Source organism: Clavelina lepadiformis, chromosome 4 (assembly GCF_947623445.1).
Source record: "Clavelina lepadiformis chromosome 4, kaClaLepa1.1, whole genome shotgun sequence".
NCBI classification, from domain to species: Eukaryota; Metazoa; Chordata; class Ascidiacea; order Aplousobranchia; family Clavelinidae; genus Clavelina; species Clavelina lepadiformis.
In genome coordinates, this window is record NC_135243.1 from 15,821,444 (window position 1) to 15,838,564 (window position 17,121).

Consider the following 17,121-nt stretch of genomic DNA (forward strand, 5'->3'; position numbering starts at 1 on the left):
CCTTCTTATTGGTCTAAACAGGTTTTTTAAAGCCCTACATAAGAGTCTAACGAAATCAGAGAAATCTTATGTTTTGAGACATATGCCTCCATAATGTTGGTCTAATGAAAACATCTTGGCTACGTAGGATATGCTAATATGCTTATGAATGGCTTTGTATATTTTTCATGGAGTTTACAATTTTGTGACATGACAGTAAATGGTTGTACTACTACGTTTCTGTTTAATCTGTTGTTTTTGGTTGCCTGAGAAATTTTTACTCATAAATGGACAAGTGGAAGGTGGTAGCAATTTCAAAAAAGTGTAAATAAATATAAAGTTGGTTAAAAGCCAACAGAGCAGTGCAATGGTTAACAAATTTTTTGATGTTAGTAGCATACAGTAACAAACTTTGGTAATATTTTGCATTGTTGTGGAATGACATCTGATGCAGCACACTATACAGTTTAAACGAGTTAGGTCTTACAAACCTGTTGTCTGAATTACAGGAGCGCACATTGACTGGAATACTATCTGTCAGCAGTCATCAAAGGTCATTACTTTTGTTGATCTGGCAGGTCATGAAAAGTATTTGAAAACTACTGTGTTTGGAATGACAGGACACTTGCCCGACTTTTGTATGTTAATGGTAAGATAACTTTAGTTCTTTATGACATTCTGGTTTGCACTATTCAGATTAGAAGAAGTCATTCTGTGCACTATGAACTGGCTGGTGTAGTAATGTTACCGGTACAATTTGTCTCTATAGAAATGAATTTGGTAAAAAAAATTTTCTTATACTGGGATTTACGTTTGATGTTGGCTTCAAATAGAGGCATGAAATCAAGGTATGCCTCCCCCGCTGGATTTGTAAAAGTTAAATTTTTAATAAAGTGAACTCAACCACACTTAATTTTTTACGTAGCAATATTTAGTCTTGATTTGCACAAAAACTCTTCTATTAGTAATGAAACGTATTCAGTTATAATTTGATGATGCTGTGACGCTTGACTGTAGTATGTTGAAATACAAGCGATGAGGCAGCGAGCAGCTTTGCCTCGCCGCCAACCAATTACAATATAGGTCAATGCAGTAATGTGCCAACATAGGCCAATATCATAACTTTCATTTCTCTACAAGGTTTTAGAGCAATTAGTCAATTAGTAGTGTTCGTCTGCACCTGGAAGACTATAAACTGCTCATATCACATATCAATCTACTAATCGCACCAACCATTCTACTGAGACAGCTCAGCTCTATGTTTTCAATGATGTCGCGGAGGTGTTCGGCAAAGGATCAAACATCGTGCTATTGATGCTTGATCTCTCAGCTGCCTTCGACGTGGTCAATCACGAGATATCGCTGCGGCATCGAGGAATTCATGTACAGTTTTTCTAATCCTTGGTTGGTTTCACTCATATTTAACTGATCGAGAGAGAGTTTATTTCACCATTTAAAAAAACTAAAAAGGATCGTAACATAATTCTAACATAATTGATTGGTACGGGGCAGCGAAAAGGCCTCACAGTCATTTAGGTCATCTGCCACAGATTCTATTGCAAAGAAAAGCAATTAAAACAGATAGAAAAAAACTGAAACTCAATTAATTAAAACAACACTGCAAAACAAAAACAGAGACACACTACAAAACCAACAGCAGAACATTTTTTTAACCAAATCAAAAATAAATAACAATATGATGCAAAAGAAATTAACAACCATACATCCATCACCCTATTCACAATTTTGTGAACAGCACATTCCCTTGCACATGTCCACTTTTCAATTGGTATGAAAAATGTTTATGAGACTTAATTTTTTTTATATTGTTTGATACTTTATTCCAAAAATTATGGCCTCGAAATGTTAACTTTTTTTTCCCTCTTACTGTTTTGGCTCAGGGCAAAAATAAGTTGTTCTGTGATGATCTAGTGTAACATTTGTGTACTGTATGGATTTCGCTGAAATAGTCATTAAATTTTGGGGAAGAAGATTTGTGTAATAATTATGCGTGAATTTGCCTGTCTGTAATTGATAGATTTTAGATATATATAAAATATTGTTTGCTCTGTAAAGTGTAGTTAGTTTGATATATTTGTTACTAATGGTAATTACTAATTAGTCTTGCTATTTTATTGTAAATTATATTTAATGGTTTTAAAACAATATTTGATGCAGATCCCCAAGCCAATATATCATATTGTAAAGCACTATAAACTAGGCTATAGTACAGGGGTGTCCAACCCGTGGCCCACAGGAAGGTTCTGAGTGGCCCGCACTGTATTTTTCGAAATGAATTATATTATCAACTGAATAGCCTACGTAATTTATGGCAAACTAACATTCCCAGAAATTGGCATTTATTGTTTGCTTCCTTTGTCTATTGCTCTATACTATAGACTGTATAGAGCAATAGATAGTAGAGATAATAGATAATATAGACAATAGAGCAATGGATAGATACTATACTATAGTCTCTAGTGCAAGGGTGCACAACTTTTCAAGTTAATTTTATTGCATCACAATTTATTTCTGAAATTAGAATTTTAGTATGAGGGTTTTAATTAGAAATTAGCAGTAAACACTCAAGTGACCCGCGCAATCATTCGTAAATCGCATGTGGCCCTTTGGCCAAAAAGGTTGGACACCCCTGCTATAGTATAACATCATCAGAACTTTTTTATTGGTATAATGTCGAATTTTGTACAAGACACCACAAATTCTTGACAGTTTTTTGCAAAGATGTTCAACAGGATAATTCCATCTAGTATTATGCCTAGATAATTAATTTTGGTAGCCCTTTCGATTTTCTTGCCATTTATGGCCAGGTTTACTTTTTGCCATTTGCAGATTTTTGGTGTTGTTACCATGAAAATAGTTTTACTATAATTTATAGAAAGCTTGTTAATTTTTAGCCAATTATTTACTTTATCAAGTTCGATTGTCATTTGTTTTTCAATTTCTGCAATATTTGAATATGAATTGTATAATACTGTATCACCAACGAATAGTCTTGTTCCAAGGGAAGTGCTGTTGGGTAGATCATTTATATACAGCAGAAAAAGCAGCGGCCCTAATACTGACCCTTGTGGCACACCTATTGAGATGTGCCTTTGCTTTGATAAATAATCGCTACACTTGACATGTTGATGTCAGCGGGTCCATGTGAGAAATGACATTTCTCACGAAGTTTCCGTCGAACAAGATGTACCACAAGGGTCAGTTTTGGTCTTGTACTCTCAACAGGGTTGTAACCAAGTCATTTTTTATGATTCGTGTCAAGTCGCGTCATTTTTAGTTGTGACTTGAGTCAAGTGAATACCTATAACATAAAAAGGTCCAAGTCAATACCTATAACATAAATTTTGAGGTCTTGGAATGCGTTGCAATAAATTGGTCACTATTATGTGATAATTATCAACAAATTACTCTGGTTTCAGAGTGGTCCATGATTGCAAGCATGAAGGGCCTCATAGGTTTTAGGATAACATTGTGGGCCGCAAATAGGGGAACTCTATAGTCTAATGCAAGCAAAGGACTGAGTATACAGATCTAATCGACCTATTTTTTTACCACACTTCTTGATACTTTCTACTTGTTTCCTACTGCAATAAAGAACAAAAATCATCGCCTCCGTGTGTGTCATCACACAATACAGTGACATTAGCTGTAAAAAAGCATTGTTACTCCATAGTATTCACATATTGACTTGGACTTCAATTAGGTGGGACTTATCTCGTGCTATGGGCTAATGTAATGCATTTAAATGAAACGTAGTTGTATTTTAACAACAGCTGATTTTGCAATAGAATTGTTCGTGGGCAGCAAAAAACCTGTCCACGTGACTTAAGTCATCACAACTAAGTGACGCTTCATTCCTTCGGCTCATTCAGTGCACATGAAAGAGAATTACGAAAACGTCAAAATTCTGCTTTATTCTGCAAAATTTGCTTGTCTTTGCCTTTGGGATAGCAGAAATACAGCCCTTCACTACAACAAGATAAACTGGCCCCCTAGGTCTACCAATAATAATATTGGAGCTCATAACGTGAAGCAAACACTGTTGGTGGAGCCGGATGCCAAAGTGCTACTGCAACCTCTCCACATTAAACTGGGCCTCATTAAGCAGTTTGTGAAAGAGTTGAACCCAGAAGGTGTTGCTTTCAAGCACATCCAAGAGTGCTTCCCAAAGTTGTCAGATGCAAAGATCCAATGTGGAGTATTTGTGGATCCTCAAGTGAAACAACTTATGGAGTCGGAAAGGTTTTCTTAAAAGTTCTCTGTGGTTGGGAGTAGAGCTTAGAAAAGCTTTGTTTCTGTGGTTGACGGTTTTCTCGGAAATCACAAGGCAGTTAACTTCAGAGAAATTGTGCATGTGTACAAGAAGATGGGCCTCAGGATGTCACTAAAACTTTATGTGCTGCACTCTCACATTGATGAGTTCAAGAATAACATGAACAATTACTCGGCAGAGCAAGGTGAAAGGTTTCACCAAGATGTCAAATCGTTTGAGGAATGCTATAAGGGCCTATATAATGAAAGTATGATGGTGGACTACATTTGGAATCTTGTGCGTGAAAACGAATTGACGTACAGTCGGCAGTCACGAGGAAAAACTTCTTTTTGATCGAATTGTGATGTATGATGATTAATTTCGTTAAATTAGTTTTGTAACTATGCAAACATTCTGTCTAAAAATACTTTTTATTACAATTAGAATAGGTAGAATTTCCATAAAATAGGCAACCACGTTTAGCATTTTTAACCCTTTCACTCTCTCAATCATTTCCTTTTAAGTTGCATTTTTATAGACAAATTATAAAATATGGTAATATCTTTGCTTTTACTCATTTAAAACTGAAACAGCACAGAATAATTGCAAACTTGCCAAAAATTATTTCTTTTTATGCAGGGATTGGGAAAAAGACTTTTTAAACTGTTCAAAAAATTTAATAAATTGATGTAATGAGCTCAGAACCGAAGCCTGAGCTTTGTGAATGCTCATTTTTATTTATTCATGCCATAAGATAACAGAAAAGTAAGGTGGACATTTTTTGTATTACTCGGTGAATTATATTATGGAGAAGATGCAAGAACTTGATGCTTAAATCAGTTGGCTGATTAATTAATTTCGAGGCAACTCAACCCAGGTAAATTCAGCATCGGTCAACTCAGCCTTTGTGTGAATTGAACTTCAGTCAACCCAACCTTGAAGTTCAATTGAATGGGGTTGTATTGATCGATGTCGAGTTGATTGGGAATTATTCTGGCCATTGTCAACTTATTCATATAGGGGTGTAAAAATTTTTCTTGACATAGAAACATTTCCCTAAATCCAACAGGAATGGCGGGTAGTGAGGTGATCTCCTTTCGTTTTGTAAACGTTTGCCACTCTTCATAGGATGTGATCTCCGTCATGTCTGATCTAGGGCCGAAAAAATGGCATTGTTGATATGTACACTTATTTTTGTACCATTCATTCCCAATAAAAGGAGAAACAAATGCGATATAATCCTGAGTAAACAAGCTTTCAACTGCCTCTTGGATTGTTGTATATTGCTTTCAGTCCAGCCTTACCTACACTAGCTTACCAACCTGCTAGCCACATTTGTTTAACTCAGCTGTATTATTATGTAGCATTTGCAGTGTGACATTTAATTTGGCAATAGGTTATTTTGCGGGTTTTAATTTTTTAAGGTTAGACAGTTTTGCAGTAATTTTTTTAGTTAAGAAATTTTTGTATCGAATATAATCTAGCAATTTCATAAGTTTAATACAATAAGTTCAATACTATTTTATTCATACTTATCACTGTCTTTCTGTTATCAATATCTTTTTGCTTATTGTAATGCTGTGGATATATCACTCTTCTTTACCAAGCCTGTGGTCAGATCCAACATTAGTGCTCACTTTTTAACTCTTTTGTGTACAGTTAAATATCAAGTGAAGGCTTTACCTTTATAGTTATGTGTTTTAGTAGTTAAAAATAGTTTTCAAATCAAGCTTGTATGGAAAACTTTTTTAAAAAATAAATACATTTGCAGGTTGGCAGTAATGCAGGCATAGTGGGTACCACAAAAGAACATTTGGGATTAGCCTTAGCTCTTAATGTACCGGTGTTTGTGGTAGTAACCAAGATTGATATGTGCCCTTCCAATATACTGCAGGTAACTCTTGTTTCTTACCCTAAGATTATTTATGCACCTTTTTTTATCATGTCTTTAGATATAAATTACTACTATTACATTTTTATTAAACAGTTTAATGTCTAAATTACTAGGAAACCATGAAATTATTAGTGAAAATCTTGAAATCACCTGGTTGTCGTAAAATACCTGTCCTTGTTTCAAACAAAGATGATGTCATAGTGACAGCCACAAACTTTACTTCGGAAAGGTATTAATTGTGTTAAAATAATAATGCTTGATAATAATAATACACGCCATCATTTACACGAAAATAATGACTTTGCAGGGTTTGCCCCATTTTCCAAGTCAGCAATGTTACTGGGCAAAATATTGATCTATTGAAAATATTTTTAAACTTACTCAACTGCCGGACAAAGTTTGATGACCAAGAACTTCCAGAATTCCTAATTGATGATACATTCTCAGTTCCTGTGAGTTTTTTAAGTTTAACCTTAACTGAGCTTCATTTGCGTCATATATTCTATTCATATATATGCCCTTTGATCACACAATCGGTTGTTTAAAAGTAGCAAATCTAATTTCGGATGTTTAATGTTTGTAAAATTTTATAAGCAGTGTTCTCACAATTGAGTTATGGGTTTTTAGGATGAGGGATCTTTATAATGTTTTGCCAAGCACTGTACTTCCACAAGAACATTCAATTGTACAGTAATTATACATGCTTATTTAGGTTTTACTAAAGGATTTTGAAAAACTGTCGTTTATTACTGTGAATTATGACAAAATGATGTTTATCCAATGTTAGGAAGTGAGACATCATGGGCTATTAAATTAGTATTCAAACAAAACGGTACAGCTCTACTAGATTCCTTCATTAGCAATATTTTTCAGCACACAGATACCGTCAATGTCGTGGTACCTGCATTTTTAGTTGCATTTCTGACTGCACGTTTTGGTGCTAAAGGCTGAAAACAGTTGAGTATACTAATGACAACATCGAATGTCTCCAATTTTAGATTCCGATTCTGCTAAGGTGAAAATTTGATTGTTTGTCAGCACTTATCATTAATTAGTCAGTCAGTTTAATAGTACTGTTTTGTCTGCAAATGTACCCTTTAACCCAGTAGTCCTCCAACTTTCTTGGTTCGTGACCCCCTGCTCATCGATAAAAAATGTAGATTGTTGATTACAAAACACTTTTTACACCACTGCTTCGTGTGCAGTAGCCTTAGCACCGCAAATTTTTCACAGGAAGCACAAAAACGCAAGAAATTTGTGTCCCGCTTTGCCTCATCTTCTCCTACTGCTATACCGTAGCTCACTAGTGAGGCATCTGCTCATGCCACCCAGTGGAGAAACCCTGCTTTAATCGCACTCAAGTTCGCTTTAATCATATTTGTTTCTTATCATCCACATTAAAAATTTATTCTTCATCTAAACACCAGTGTGATGCACATGGTTTTCACTTTGTGATGTCATAATTGCTTTTCCACCAAATATTATTGAAAAATGTTTTGTCTGGTATACTTATAATTATTCTTTGATACTTGCTATTCATTTTAAATTTACAGTGAAAACTCATTAACTTGAACAAGTTAAATGGATGTAATTACTCCAAGTTATCCTAAGTGGAAAAAAATGGGAAATAATCATTAAAATCGTGACTACAGGATAATAGATGTCTTTTTGCATTTAAGTATTGTGTGTTTTTCCTGAGAATTATTTTGATCAATATTTCTTCAGAAGTGGCATCATGGTATACTAAAACTTAGTAGGCTGCTTATCCTACTGGCTTCGTTTATGTTATCTCATGCTTCAATATAATCAATCATAATTATTTATTCACGTTATCATTTCAGTCTTAAAGCCTTCTACTTTCAACATTTCACAAATGTATTTGTGAGATTAAATGCTGTGTTAACATTTTTAGCTTAGTTTTTGCAAATTTTTTTGTTTTGTTTTTACTTACAAGCAAAATTGTGAAATAAGGACTTCGTCTGTTTCAACAGTTTATACTCTCTCAAAAAGAACAAATCTTTCCGAAAATCACTAAGATAAAATTTTACCAAAATCAATCTTAAGCAACATTACATGCTAAATATACATAATGCAGAAAATATTGCTAGCTAACTGATAATCTCAGTGTACTTATTTTTTCGCAGCAGACATTATTGGTTGAAGTTATTAGGATTTAACTTTCTTTAAATTGAACCTAATTATGTACTTTCCACAGGTTTTAGCTAGATCGCCTGCAATTCACAGACAGTTAACAAATAAAAATAAACTCGCACTGATGTTACGTTGTATCGCAGCCTTGAAACGAAAACATGCATTGATTGGTGCGAACGTGGGTTGGATGAATCCCACTATTTGACTATAGCAGTCAATTTTTCTGACTATTCTACCGTATTTTACGGACCATAAGGAGCACCCGATTATAAGGCGCACTGTCAATAAATTGCTTTGATTAGTTTTTTGTTCATACATAAGGCGCACCGGGCTATAAGGCGCATCCGATTATAAGGAGCATGGGTTACCGTATAAAGCTCATTAAAATACGTTGCGCGCATTATTATCCATACATTAGGCGCACGATCAATTTATGAGGAAAAAAAAGGATTTAAAGTGCGCCTTATGGTCCGTAAAATACGGTAACCTTAACATCCTAATTCTGAAATAAGCAATTTATATTCAGCTTTTAAACTTTATTGGAAATCATCGTCTCATCAATACTGGTAAAATAAAGCTTGAATCTCTTCTGTATACAGTATATATGTTCGCTGACTATGGTTTGACTTAGACATCCTTTGTACACTCCCTATGAATAATTGAATGGTAAATGCTTGTCACAGGCACAATTGATAATGATAAGGGGTAGTAAATGACTAGGTAATGATTAGGTAATAAAAAAATTTATGCTTGCATTCTCAATATGACATGAGCTATCTGGGTGGGAGGTTAGTGGTTGTTTTTCCAGATGTTTGCTGTTATGGCTGTAGTTAACCCCATAAATTGAATTGGAAAAAGACATCAAAAAGTGATGCTGTTGACGCTAGCAGTCCAATTTAACCAGGTTATTTGCAAAAAAACACTGAAAAATTTGGGCTGAGGGCCACAGTTTGTCGATCTCTGGTCTAAAGGATTAGTATTAATGTACGTCAAAAATAATTGTACGCTTTTATGGAAACCCATTCAGTTACGTATAATAACTCATGTTGTGACCTTAATTAACATAGAAAAAATTTAAATTTATTGTGGAATTTCTTATTAAACTTGTAAATCCTTAAAAAGCTGTTCTAAAGTTTTAAAACATTTCAGTACACTGCAAAGAATACCAGATTGGAATTAACCAAAATACAAACAATAGCACTACAGAGTGTGATGGTAGCTTTCTCAAAAAACGTTTCTTTCGAGAATTTAACATGGGGCTGGATGGCAATTCATGGGAATTTTAGCTACAATCTGCATGCGGTCTGGAACTTTCAAACATGCCAACTGCTAAGGTAATTCCCAAGCTAAAACACAACAACCATATCGACCTCTAATTGTGCTAACTTGGTTTTTCAAATGCTTCAGTAAGAGTCCAACAGAATCTTAAAGATCATAATTTTTTCTGTTGCTTTTTTTGGAGAAAGAAGCATGTACAATTTCTCGTAAAGTTCCTGAGTTTTCAGCGAGTTCTATTGTTTTATGCTGTTTTGTTGTAGGGTGTAGGTACTGTTGTATCTGGAACTGTTATGAAAGGGTCAATTAAAGCCGGAGAAAACCTAATGCTTGGTCCAGATCTTCTTGGTAGCTTTGAATTGGTACAAATCAAAAGCATACATAGAAAAAGAATGGCTGTTCATGATGTGAGAGCTGGTCAGACAGCTGCATTTGCTCTTAAAAAGGTTGGTTGTGTTGCTCACAGATCTAATCAATTCAAAAGTTATGAGTTTAATTACGGTATTGATTAATGTGTGATAGTAGCCACATGCAGCATTTGTTGGTGATTAATATGTTCAATAAATCTTAGGGATGCTTACATTTTATTAAAATTTATGTTAGCTTTCATCATCATTGTAGGTTAAACGTGCAAACATTCGCAAAGGAATGGTGATGGTAAGTCCTAAATACAATCCTAAAGCAGTGTGGGAGTACAAAGGTGAAGTATTAGTTTTGCACCATCCCACCACCATCAGTACCAAGTATCAGGCAATGGGTAATTCATTGAACCATTCTTGTATGATAATATATACCTGGTTTTCATTATGCTACCACTGTAACACTTACATTTTCAGATATTGTAAATAATACGCCTACCCAACTGTCTATCTCTAACTGTTTTTTTTTCGGTTCTGCAAGTTTCTTTCCAGTTTCACAAAATATGCTTAGATACACTAAAATGAGTTTGTCTAAAACTAAAGTATTTAAAGGGGAACTAAACTCATTTTTAACTTATTATTTAAAATGTATAAAAATATGCCGATTTTGAAATTGTAAGCAAAATTTCAAAAGAATTGTTTTCATAAAATTGTGAAGTACGTGGATATGATGTCCTCTCTATGGACTTCTGCCTTGTCGTGGCAGAGGAGCCTGAGTGCCTCAAACTTTCGAGCTATACTGGAGGAAACTTTAGTTTCAAAGGGATTCCCACACCCGGTCAGGTCGAAAGTAGGAGGTCAGACTAAAAGTGGTCCAAAACAAAAAAAATACATGAATGCACCCAAGAATGTCAGTCATATCATTACATTCTTTGTGCGAATTAACTAGGAACATGCCGAGGCTCCAGATCTGTTCAGCTGGCTGATGGATGGAAACTCTTCCACTCTTGTGCCAATCCAAAATTTTCTGCCCAGGTAAGTGTGGGGAAACTCACAAGTCCCCAGCTGGCAGATTGTGTAAATCAGAGGTCATCAAACATTTTCACAAAGGGCCAGATAAGCATGAGAACTGACAATCGCAGACCGGATTACCACTTTGTCCAATAGGCTACAGTACAATAACATTATTTCTGGCACAGTGATGTGGACTTGACAAGTCAACCTCTCGAGCTGGTTCTGGCTTGCGGGTCGTAGCAAAGAAGGTGGCCTACAAAGCCTGGCTCCATGACAGGTCTTTATCTGCTTTTCGAGCTCAGTACGCTGAGGCGTGAAAAGCTGCAGCACAAGCATTGAAAAAGTTCAAAGATCAAAGCTGGAAGGAATTTGGACAAAAGTTGGAGTCAGACTATAGAACGGCTAATAAAGTATTCTGGGAAACCATCCACAGATTGTGAGGCAAAGATCATCAAAGATCATCTACTGCAAAGTTTGTTAAAAAAACAACAGGGTGGTTTCCTAACGAAAGAGATGATTTCATTACAGATGGGGAGAATACTTTGAAGATCTATTGAACCATGTCACCGAAACACCAAATGTATACAAACGATATGTTTCGGAGAAGAACTTAATCTCACTGAAGTGATATCCAAGCTATAAGATCTCTGAAAGCTGATATGTCGGCCGGGTGTGATGAAATCCAACCTCCAATGGTGAAGGCCATGGACCAAGGAGGACTTCCCTGGCTGACCTGTGTGTGTTAAGTGGCATGGAGTTCATGTAAAACACCAAGACACTGGCAATGGGTGTTATCATCCCAATACAAAAGGAGTGTTCTTATAGAGGCATTTTGCTGATTATGCTACCTGGTAAGATGTATGACAAACGTCTTGAAAAACGACGTCATGAAATAGTTGAGTCACAATTTGAGAACACACAGTGTGGTTTTCATCCCGGTCGGAGCACGACAGATCAAATTTTCGAAGTCTTGGAAATACTCAAAAGAAATCAAAAAAGCATTTGATTGAGTTCCTCGAGATAAGCTTTAGAGAGTAATGCAAGAGTACGGTATTGATGGTAGCTCACTAGTAGCCATTAAATCAGTGTACATTTGCCCTAAAGTTTGTGTCCGTTTAAACAGTGTTAAGTCAAAACCTTTTACTGTGGATGTTGGATTCCTTCTGGGTTGTGTGCTGTCACCTCTTCTTTTCATGAACGGGATAGACAGGCACAGCCTTGGGCAAGAGTGTATCATGGTTGGAAGCAGTAAGATCAGTCATTTGCCGTTTGCAGATGACCTAGTTCTTCTGGCTTCTTTCGAACCTGATGCTAAACATGCACTCGATTGTTCTGCAAGTGTTTGCAATGACTTCAGTATAAAAATAAGCAGAAAGAAAACTGAGGTACTCGGTCTCTCAAGAAACCTGGATCAATGCTCACTGCAAGTGTGCAGAGAAACACTGAAACAGGTGGAGAAGTATCTGGGAGTGAGATTCACAGGTGATGGAAAGCAGAACCCTTGAATTAGACACCAGAATTGGTAAAGCAACTGCCACGTGCATGCTTGAGCTTCAATGTTCAGCTGTCATGAAGCGAGATGTTTTTTAAGACCACAAAGCTCTTAATGTTAAAGTCAATTTTTTCCCAATTGTCAGCTATGGTCATGAATCTGGAATAATAGGGTTTTCAATTTCTCGGATTTTCGCAGAACTGGGACAACGGGAAAATCTCGGGGAAAAAACAGGTTTTTCATAATTACACACAATAATGCAATAATACAATAGCAGTATATCTAAGCTTGTTTTACTCGTTTTTCATTTAGTGACTGCACAGAAAACTGAGAGCATTAACAGATTTGTCACCGAGACATGAACAAAATTTCATGGTGAACAGTCATGCAGAAGAAAAATCTCGTTTTGCTTCAACTGATATTGGTGCGATGCTTAGTAATGCCTTGCAAAGGTGCTCCAAATTGCTTGGTCTTTTTTCGGTAGCTTCTAGCAGTTTCATCTCCTGCTTGATTATTGCTCGACTTCCATCATCACATGGCAATAGGTTCACTGGATAGGTGTGGAATCTTGGAATCACAGTGGTGGCCCGTATCTAACAGAGTTATGATGAAGATGAAGGAAATACCATTTAGCCTTCATTCCTACAGAATTCTTGTGCAGATCTGATAATATCTTAATGGTATTAGTAATGTGTTTTGTGCGTTATACTAACAAATGCTGTGTTATATTTTAGCCCTTGGTTAGAATGCGTCCCATTTCAATTATATCTGGATTTATGTAAACTTGCTACCACAATGCACAATATGTTCTCTCTACCGATCAGTCCAGTTTTGTGGTGTTCTGAAAGCAGTATTTGGTTTGAAGTGAATCAATAATACAACTAAACACTGTCTGGTTTATTAACGTACTGTGATGCTCAACTAGTTCAACGGTCTAATAAACGCATGTAATTTCGGAGCCAGATTTACAAACATTCTTTTAAACATTATCACCGCTGATCAAGTCGGCACACTGTAACAGAGAATTTTGGACTGGGAGACGGAAATGAAAAATTGGTGCACTTGTTAGTGACATCTTGTTTGTAGTTGCGACCTTCTTGTTTGAATATTCAAAAGGAAAGCTATATACATGAAAGAAAGCTAAAATATCTATTTTAGTTTATATATTAAATATATATGTGATATTTTATATTAAAAATTTTGTAAATTGGGTTTGGTGGCCCTGCTAACGCTAAGAACTTCTTTACATTCTCTTATTGGTTCGTGATGCAAGTTTTTGCCCTCAAGGCTTTGTCACATTTGCCCGACCAATTTGTGGAAATTATTGTCGTTAACTGCTAATATGTTTGTGACCACCTGTGTCAGCACAATTTTTTATCTCCCATTTTGAAGACGAAAAATAAAGTGAATGAATGTATTTTATCAAATGAAAGTGTGATGAAACATGTTGTCTGTCCTTTCATTCATCATGGTGTCCGTTAAGGCACAAGTGTGTTTAGGGATGGGGCATGGCCCCTTTCACGAACCCAATATTTTTGGGGCTACCAAAATAACATAAAAGAAAACAAAGCACCTATAACTTTGCTACCCAAACTAGATTGGACCTGTATTAAGACAATGTACCTATACTACAAACCTGATGCGACACTAATCAAAGCATGATGTACAGCAATAACTAGCAAAAGTTTTCAGATTGGCGACTTTTTAGGAATAGTTCAATAATTTTGCAAATGGCTGCAAGCCCATAAGGCTACAGTCATGTAAGCCCACACCACTCCTATAGAAATGACACTTGATTAATTAAAAACGGATCATGTCAGCCATCCAACTAATGTGAATTTATGAAAAGAAGCTCGATAAGACGTTCACAAAGTTTGTAGAAACAACTTTTCGCTTCTCGCACAGTTTTGTAAAAACGGGTTTTGTCAATAATCTGTAATTGAAAAACGACCAGAACTTATTTTGCTTTTTCAGGATCAGTGCATTTTTTTTCTTAAGAATTTATGGCAAAATGACTTCAGTTTTCTTTTAATTTGTTGAGACCATATCTGCACGTTTCATGTAGAATCTCCCTACAACTGATTTAGTGATCTATCCTACTCTACTTGTGCAATGATACAGAGTTTTGGCAATTAGGATAGTATTATGTCTCAATGGAATGCAATATTTGGTAAAACTGTTTTTAGTCTATACTTTGTATCAGTATTAGACATGGAAATATTTTTTAGTAGTTAGCCGGTTGACAATCACGATCCTTCAAATTTTATCCTCTACTGTCTGCGGAAAGTCCTTCCATGACATAAGGCGATTATTTTTAATTGCTTGAAAACCTCGGATGTCAAGATTGTCTCCGTGCAAGTTCCCACTTCCCATTGACACACACATTTTTTATTTGATTTTTATATTTTATTTAAGTTTGTTGCTTGAATTATTAATATTATCAATAGACAGAAAGTTATTATATAACGTCAACATCCAAAATTTACTTTGAATGATAAAAATTGTTAGCTAACACTAACGGTACCTGGCATTCTGCCTCAAAATCTCAAAAATATCTGGGGGGGTTAAAGGTAGAGCCAATTTTGATGTGGTCAAGGTGTGAAAAAGTCAGATTTTTATCATAGTAACTAAGAGAGTTTTTGGGTGGACCGTATGTAGATATATTAACTATATACAGTTGTTATTTTGGTATGAAATGAACATGTTTTGACGCTGTATTTTGCAGCATTTACTATATGATTCTTTGCAGTTCACTGCGGAAGTATTAGACAAACTGCAAGTATACTGAGCATGACGAAAGAGCACTTACGAACTGGAGACAAAGCTGTTGTTAGATTTCGTTTTCTTAAAAATCCTGAATATTTAAGACAAGGAACAAAGTTTGTTTTTCGAGAAGGAAGAACAAAGGCCGTTGGTACTATCACTGAGGTGACTTGCTTTGACTAGTAATTTTTACCTTTACCTTTACACCTACAAACGACTTAACAATGGATAAGGCAATATCCAGTAGTGAAATACCCAGTCAAATCATATAGAAACTAATCAACGAATGTGCTTACTACAGCTTACTTTTTTGTTTTACCTGGGTAACCTTGATGTTGCACAGCTGATAGAAGACGCACCTGCGTACCAAAGTCACCTTAAACATTCGCATACAGCAAAGAATCGCCAACAAAGCTCGAAATATACCACGCAGCAATCAAGCTCTGGTTCCCGACGTGGCGGAAAACGGTGGACTCAGAGAAATAATTATGAAGTGAATGAAAAAGAAACACACCAGCAGTAAATGCTTGCCATTGGGTCCACTGTGATTTTCGTTTTGTATAAATTACAAGTTTTCAATTATTTATTGGTATTCATTGGTATTGTATACTGTATTCAATTCAATTTTCAGAAATGTTTGACTGAAACGAAAGTGAATATGAAGAGTTAATGTTAAAAACACAGCGTTTTTTGTACGTTTTTATTTTTAATAGGACTATGGTTTAGGGATTAATTTTACTACAAGGTGTTACGGGATAAATATTTGTACATGTGGCTAGAATCGTGTGTAGTTTACTTATTGAAAAAACCTAAGGTTTAAAGTTTTTCGTAGGCCCAAGATTGCAGTTGTAATCATTTACCTTTTTCGATGTAAGTGGTAAGGTCATTGCCAAATGTCAAACTTTCTGAAGCAAAAAGCCTCGATTGGATCAGTTGGAGTGACTCCGTTGACCAACAAGCATTGCTGGATTAACCTATAAACACGTGCTTAGTAGGGGTTCTCAACCTTTCTAGTGTAGTGTCCCACTTTTTTTCTGTAAAATATTTCATGGCCCACATGTCAAATTTTTGCATAAATGAGTTCTGGAATTGTTGATTATAATGGAATGCTTAACAAGTAAATTTAGTAACCCTTACTTTCTATCCTATAACGTCCGTCTCAGCTTGATGCTCTCTCTCAATGCTAAAACAAGGCTAAAATTCTTAAATGTAACATCTATTATAAAGGAACAGACTGAGATTTCAAGAAGTGAAGACATAGTATGATTGTTACATCGTAAATCGTCGCTATATTTCACAGATTTGGGTTGTGTGTTGCTGCATGTTTTTATCGCTTGGTCCCGCTCGTGGTTAACGTCGTGCTGCCGTCTTTTGAATGTTCTTTGTTGAGCGCTCATGTAAGCTAGAGGTCATAGCAAGTGAGTATTTTGGTTCATTTTGTAAAGTTTATCAGTTAACCAACAACGACATATGGTAGTTAGTGCATTTTATCATTTATATGTAGTGGGGTGGTTTTCTTGTTACGACCGCAATTGTTGACCACTAAATAAAATTTAGTCAAATGATGACTAAGCCTCTTACATAACCGTAGAAAGCAACTTTTTGCAATATTATATCAAACATAAAAATTATGGTATATTTTGTAAAAAGTAGTATTTCTTTCAAGAGCGAGGTTGGTTGAATCAACTTTATTATAAGAAAAATTCTGTCTACAAACATAGTTATACTACAGGGTTGTATTAAATGACTACGTACGCAGATTGTGAAAGTAATGTAATGTGAAAGAACCAAATAGCTTGAAAAAACGGATAAGACATGCTTCCGAAGGTTAAACAACAACAACATCATCATCAGGTCCCACTCACTTGTGGTCGACTCTATGGACCGTTCTTCTCAAATCATTTCTTTCAATGACTCCTCC

At 35.6% G+C, this 17,121-nt stretch overlaps 1 protein-coding gene across 2 annotated transcripts in view; it reads left to right on the forward strand.

Moving 5' to 3' along the window:
• Nucleotides 1-16,765, forward strand: part of LOC143452918 (GTP-binding protein 1-like) — a 28,736-nt gene extending 11,971 nt beyond the window's left edge. The window contains exons 5-12 of one of the 2 annotated variants that reach the window (XM_076954061.1): nucleotides 489-628; nucleotides 6,024-6,146; nucleotides 6,260-6,375; nucleotides 6,454-6,598; nucleotides 9,836-10,018; nucleotides 10,194-10,329; nucleotides 15,187-15,365; nucleotides 15,544-16,765. In XM_076954061.1, the coding sequence (XP_076810176.1) occupies nucleotides 489-628; nucleotides 6,024-6,146; nucleotides 6,260-6,375; nucleotides 6,454-6,598; nucleotides 9,836-10,018; nucleotides 10,194-10,329; nucleotides 15,187-15,365; nucleotides 15,544-15,723 (1,202 nt within the window). In that variant the 3' untranslated portion in view covers nucleotides 15,724-16,765. The remainder of the gene's footprint in view (nucleotides 1-488; nucleotides 629-6,023; nucleotides 6,147-6,259; nucleotides 6,376-6,453; nucleotides 6,599-9,835; nucleotides 10,019-10,193; nucleotides 10,330-15,186; nucleotides 15,366-15,543) is intronic. The other variant, XM_076954062.1, reaches the window with a different exon arrangement.
• Nucleotides 16,766-17,121: the final 356 nt, after the last annotated feature.